At 38.2% G+C, this 6,286-nt stretch overlaps 1 protein-coding gene across 2 annotated transcripts in view; it reads right to left on the minus strand.

The window, feature by feature from the left end:
* Naa25 (N(alpha)-acetyltransferase 25, NatB auxiliary subunit) overlaps positions 1 to 6,286 on the minus strand; it is a 72,951-nt gene that overhangs the window by 41,553 nt on the left and 25,112 nt on the right. For both annotated transcript variants that reach the window (XM_023720581.1, XM_023720580.1), the window contains one exon: positions 2,309 to 2,421. In XM_023720581.1, the coding sequence (XP_023576349.1) occupies positions 2,309 to 2,421 (113 nt within the window). The remainder of the gene's footprint in view (positions 1 to 2,308; positions 2,422 to 6,286) is intronic.

Consider the following 6,286-nt stretch of genomic DNA (forward strand, 5'->3'; position numbering starts at 1 on the left):
ATAAATAAATAAAAAATAAATAAAAAATAAAAATAGTGACAACACTGAATCCAGGTGGTCATGCAGAGAAACTGGATTACTCTTATGCTGCTAGTTAAATAACTTAATATGGAAAACAGCTTGGCCATTGCATTAAAAGTTAAGAGGTAGCAAATACTTATTTGGGTATTTTCCCCAGGGATTTATGATCATGCAAAAAGACCCCACTCACAGGTTTGTAACAGTTTTATTTGTAATAGCTAAAAAGTAAAAATACCTGATGCCTACCAACAGGTGACTAAAGAAGCTACACGTTATGGTTTGTGTCTGTCTCCTCAAAGCCCCATGCAGTCATGAGGGCAGGCTTCCAGAGTCTGTGAAGTCTAATTCACAGTCCAATGCTGGGATTATGAGTTGAGTGCTGTACTCACTCTAGTGTGCATAGCCTACCATATACAATACACTGTCCTTCATATAACATAAGGGTCATAAAGAGTCTTCTTGAAGCTCCTGTGGTGCAATCGGTTAGCACACGGCACTTATATATATAGAGTCTTCTCTCAGCTCCTCTCTTTTTTGCCCTTGCTACTTTTGCTGTCTTCCACCACCATGAAATGCTGTCCCTCTGCCATACCACTCTACTTTGGAACCAGCTGATTATGAACTGAAACCTTCACAAACTGTGAGCAAAGTAAGCCTTCCTTCCTTAATTTTGGATGTTGGGTATTTTGTCTCAGCAATAAAAGAAAAGTTTTAAGACACTACAACACATTCACTCAATGGAACCCTATACAGCAATAAAAGGGTGGAACCATTGATAAATGCAATGATATGGGTGACTCTCCAGGGAACTGTGTGGGGAAAAAGCTGTGTGGGGAAAAGCTGACCTGTACACACAGCATGGAACTCAATTACATAGCATTCTAAAAGTGACTGAAATGGAAAACATATTAATACTTTCCCAGAGAAAACAACACCAGTCTGGTAGCACATTGCTATAATCCCACCACTCAAGACACAGAGGCAAGCAGGGTGTGGTGGCACACACCTGTCATCCTAGCACTCAGAAGGATGAGGCAGGAGAATCACTGTAAGTTTGAAACCAGCCTGGGCTACAAAGACAGTTCAAGGCCAGCCTGAACTGCATAGTGAAACTCTGTCTCAAAAAGACGAAAAATAGAAAATATGAAAGACAGCAAGGCCACAAGTCTGGATCACAAGTTTGAAGCCAGTTTAGACTACATAGTAAGGTCAAGACCAACTTAAACTATATAGCAAGACATTCTCAAGAGAGAGAGAGAGAGAGAGAGAGAGAGAGAGAGAGAGAGAGAGAAAACGGTATTAGCAGTTGCCCAGAGATAAAAGTAACAAGGAAGATGGACACAGAAATGGCCACAGGTATAAAAAGGTAGTGTTGCATTTGGTGATAGAGCTGTTCTGTATGTTGCCTATGGTGATAGTCACAAAAACTCACGTGCACGATACACAGACATACAAACAAACATGCATCTACAGTAGTCCCTCCTAAGTTCACAGTTCAACTTTTATGGATTCACTGTTTTACAGGTTTTCAAAAAAAAATTCATCTAGGGCCGGGGAGATGGCTCAGTGGAATAAGCGCTTCCCTGGCAAGTGCAAGGGCCAGAGTTCAATCCCCGGTTCCACAAAAAAAAAAAAAAAAAAAAAAAAAAAAAAAATTCACCTAAATTATTTATTGCACTGGGATTTTGCAGTACTGTACAGCATATGTATGTGGTTAAAATTATGTAAGTTTACAAGTTTACAAAATGGTTAAGAACATTAGAAGTATTTTTAAAAGTGTGGGAAAGGTTTATAAGAGTGTGGGAGGGGTTTATAAAGCCTTAAAACACATATAACATCACTACTTCACCCTTTTTCACTTATGGGGGGGTTCTGGAATGTAACCTCTGCAATAAGTGAGGGACCACTATGTTAAACTTGTGACATCTGAATGAGATCACCAGGGTGTGTATCTATGTCAGTTTCCTAATTATGTTACTGCACTATGTCATGCAAGACACTGTCACTACAGCACAATAGATAAAGGGCCAATGGACTCTGTGTTACCTCCACCACTGCATGTAAATCCATAATCATCACAAAATAAAATAATGAAAACAAAAAGAATCACAATCATCTGCCAGGGAGTTATTCCCACTCTGGCTCACCTGATCAGAAATCACACCTTCCATGTCTAGGCTGCTCCATTGCTTGGGGCAGGCACTGCTGCCTCAGGCTTACCATTTCCACACACCTACCCCAGTTCCAAAAAATAGAGGAAGCCAACAGAACTCTCAAATGTACTCACTTTTGTACACTGCGTAGCAGGCAAGAGGTCAACAAACACCTTCAGGTCTGTAAAACAACATGGTTTATCCCCAAACTTTTTAAAATATTGGAACATTAATTCTTCTGGGTCACCTAAGGGAGGGAAAAATCACAAAATTTATGGACTGAAAAATTTTCCAATTTAAGTAGGATGGCTAATTTGAAAACATTTTTAATTATATTAATATGTTGTTGGGATGGAGAGACAGATTGGCACTCTAAGCACCTGCCTGGCAAGTGCAAGGACCCAGGTTTGATCCCTGGTACTGCATGCTGTGCAAGTCCCAGAACCTCAGACATGATGTGCTGATGTCAAAACCGGGTGTGGTGGCACCTGCCTGTAATTCCAGTGCTGGGGAGGCTGAGACAGGAGGATCACTACAAGTCTGAACTGCATAGCCAGACCCCATATATATTAAATAAAAGTTGCTAAATGTTTTAATGAGAATGAAATAAGACAGAGAACTTAAACTGGGCATGATGGCACCTGCCTGTAATCCCAGCATTTGGAGGCTGAGGCTTGGAAACCAGCCTGGGCTCAAGGCCAGTCTGAACTGTACAATGAGACCCTGTGTCACAATGAGTCAAAAAAACAAAAAACAAAACAAAAGGACTTAAAAATGACCTTCCAGTTTAAATATAAACAAATAACCAGGCATGTAGCATGTGCCTATGAACCCAGCATTTGGAGGGCTGACCCAAAAGGATCCCTGTGAGTTCAAGGTCAGCTTGAGCTACACAGTTGAGAACCTGTCTCAAAAATAAACAAGCAAATGAAGAGCCACATGTGGTGGCTAATGCTTGAAATTACATTTAGAAAGCTAAACTAGGACTACCATGAATTCCAGGCCAGCCTGGGATACATAACGAATTCAAGGTCAACCTGGACAATATAGCAAAACTCATCACTTTAAAAAAAAAAAAAAGAAATAAACAAATCAGTCAAAAGTGGTGGCACAAACATGTAGTCCCAGAATTCTGGGAGGCTGAGGGAGAAGGATCACAAATTCCAAACCAAGCTGAGCAATTTAGCAAAATTCAGGGAGACCATGTCTCAAAATAAAAATGGAAAAAACTGGGCATACAGATCAATGCAAAGGCCCTGGGTTCAATCTCCAGTACCTTAAACAAAAAAAGGAGTAGTTTTAATTTGAGAAATCAGTTCACCTATTATACTTAGGAAATGTAAGCCTTCTTAGTTAAAAACTAAATAGAAAAACAAGACAAAAAAGACACTAAGGTTACAAAGAAGCATTAAACATATATGCTTCAATGACATCTTAAACTACTTAACAAGTATTAAACAAATGCTAAGTAAATGAAAAGCATGCTTGACACACACACACACAAAAAAAAAAAATTAATATACACACTGATCAATATGTACAATGTGCCAGGTTTGGTGACACCAGCCTGCAATCCTAGCACTCAGGAGGCTAAGACAGGAGAATCACCACAAATTCAAGACTAGCTGGGGTATACAGTGAGTTCAAGGTCAGCATGGACTAGTGAAACCCTGTCTCAAAAAAACCAAATCAAACAAACAATATACAGTGTATAGATTGGCAACACAATAATTTACTCAAACAAAATCATTCACTGTGAAAAATTTCAACCTAGATTTACCAAGTTACCATTTTCCTTCTCAAATTAAAATAAAATTTAAAAATTCTTAAAATGACAAGAGATTTAAGAAACAGGGAGTTTTTTTAGTCCAAGATCTCTATAGAATTTTAGATCTCAGCTGAACATGGTGATGCACACCTATTATCCCTGCTAATTACGAGGCTGAGGCAAAAAGATTACAAGTTCAGGGCCAATCTGGGCAACTTTACAAGATCCTGTCTCAAAATAAAAATCAAAAGGCTAGAGATGTAGCTCAGAGGTACAGTACCTGGGGAGCATACACAAAACCCTGGGTTTAATCCCAGTACAGTAGTCCCTCGCTATTTCAGTTCGACTTTTAGAGATTAGCTGTCTCACGGGTTTTCAAAAAATATTAGTATGAATTATTTATCACGGATTTTCTGCTATATCATGGGATTCTGCAGTAACATCCAGTACATGTATGTTGTTAAAATTACACAGGTTTACGAGTTTCCAAAATGGATAAGAATATTAGAAGTATTTTTAAAAGTGTGGGAAAGGTTTATAAGTGTGGGATTCATAAAGCCTTACAATATATATAAATACTAAAATAAATATAATGTCACTGCTTCACTCATTTTCACTTATCGTGGGGATGTCTGAAACATAACCTCCATGAAAAGTGAGAAACCACTGTACTACCAAAAAAGATTTCAGGTTTCAATTTGTATTCGCATTTCTCTACAATGAGAAGTCCTTGACTTTAATCCGATTATCAGAGGAGTCTGTGAACCAAAGAATAAAAAATCATTCACTGGTCTGGTAAAAATATTTTTGTGGAGACTAGACAGGTTAACATATATGTGAATTCACATATACGAGATGGCCTGGAGACTGGAAAGAGAAAGCTAGGGAACAGATAAAGTGGGTAGTAAAGGAGATACTTTTAAATCCAATTTTGCAAAGAAATCAATTCTTGAGAATCTGTATATAACATGAATGTTTTCATTTACAATTCTTGCACAACTATAGCACAGACTTGGTGTCATAAACTTTACTGATCCAAAAGAAAGATGTCAACATGAGATTCAAAGTTGGCTTTGAAAAAGCTACAAAGAGAATGATAAGAGTACACAGTAAATTTTAAACTGCATTGTGGAGAACATTAATTAGATGATTAAAATGAACAGTGATGCCCAGAACAGATTTGTATCTCAGAAGTACTCATTATCACAGGACAACGAACCTCAAAAAAACCTCTTTTTTGGTGCCAAGAATCAACTCAGAAGGGCCAGCCAGATAGTTCAACAGACTAAAGCGCCTGCTTAGGCAGAGCACAGCAGCCGGGATTCAATACCCAGCATGCCATAGCAGCCCTGCCCCCAGGGCATGCAGAGAGGGCGATTGCGACTGGGTGTGGTGGCACATGCCTGTAATCCCAGCGCTTGGGAGGCTGAAAACAGGAGAATCACTACAAGGCCAATCTACGTAGTGAGACCCTGTACATCCTGTAGACCCTGTAGTAAATTCATAAAAATAAAAATAAAAGAATCAACTCAGAGCCTTGTGCTTGCTTACCAGGCAGAAATGCAAAAAAGCCTCTTGACTATTTTTTTAAAATTTTATTTTAAAGAGAATAGAAAATAATAACACATTAGAAACTATAACACAATTTTGAAAAAAGAAAACAAGATGACAGGTATTCAATAATGGTTGTTACATTGCACAATGTTGTCTTCAACGTAGTTGCTCAGATTATCAGAAAGAAGCATGTAAAATGGGTCAAAATAAAAATTTCAAGCATTAACTGCTACCTTCAAAAAACTAACAGAAATTAGTACAATCATCTTAGCTACCTGTGTATATACATACATGCATGCATTTTTCCCGTTCCTTTTTTTCTTTCTTTTCCCCTTTCCCTCATCCCAACTGTTCATTCCTTTTGAGCATTTTCTTTTCCTTTCACTGTATCTATTGTTCCTTTCAGATTTTATTTACTCTTTCAGGTTCTTCCACTAGGGAGACAATATACTGCTTACACTGGTGGATGACCAATTTTTTTAACAGGGACCAAACTTACATAACAATAAGAGAAAATATTTCTCTGGAACGTTCTCTTTAAAAATGAGGCAGAAATCCCAGCAGTCAGGAGGCTGAGGCTGTGTGTTCGAGGCCAGCCTGGGTTACACAAACAAGTTCATAGACATAGTGGGACCTTGTCTCAAAAAATCTATACAAATAGAGGAAGTAGGAAGTTTATTTTCTAAATTTAGCAAACACCAGAGTAGAATTAAAACTGTAATCTATTTAAAAAACAAAACAAAAAAAAAAAAAAAAAACTGTAATCTAGGGGCCGGGGAGATGGCTCAGT

Source organism: Octodon degus, unplaced genomic scaffold, assembly GCF_000260255.1.
Source record: "Octodon degus isolate 3935 unplaced genomic scaffold, OctDeg1.0 scaffold00076, whole genome shotgun sequence".
Taxonomy (NCBI): Eukaryota; Metazoa; Chordata; class Mammalia; order Rodentia; family Octodontidae; genus Octodon; species Octodon degus.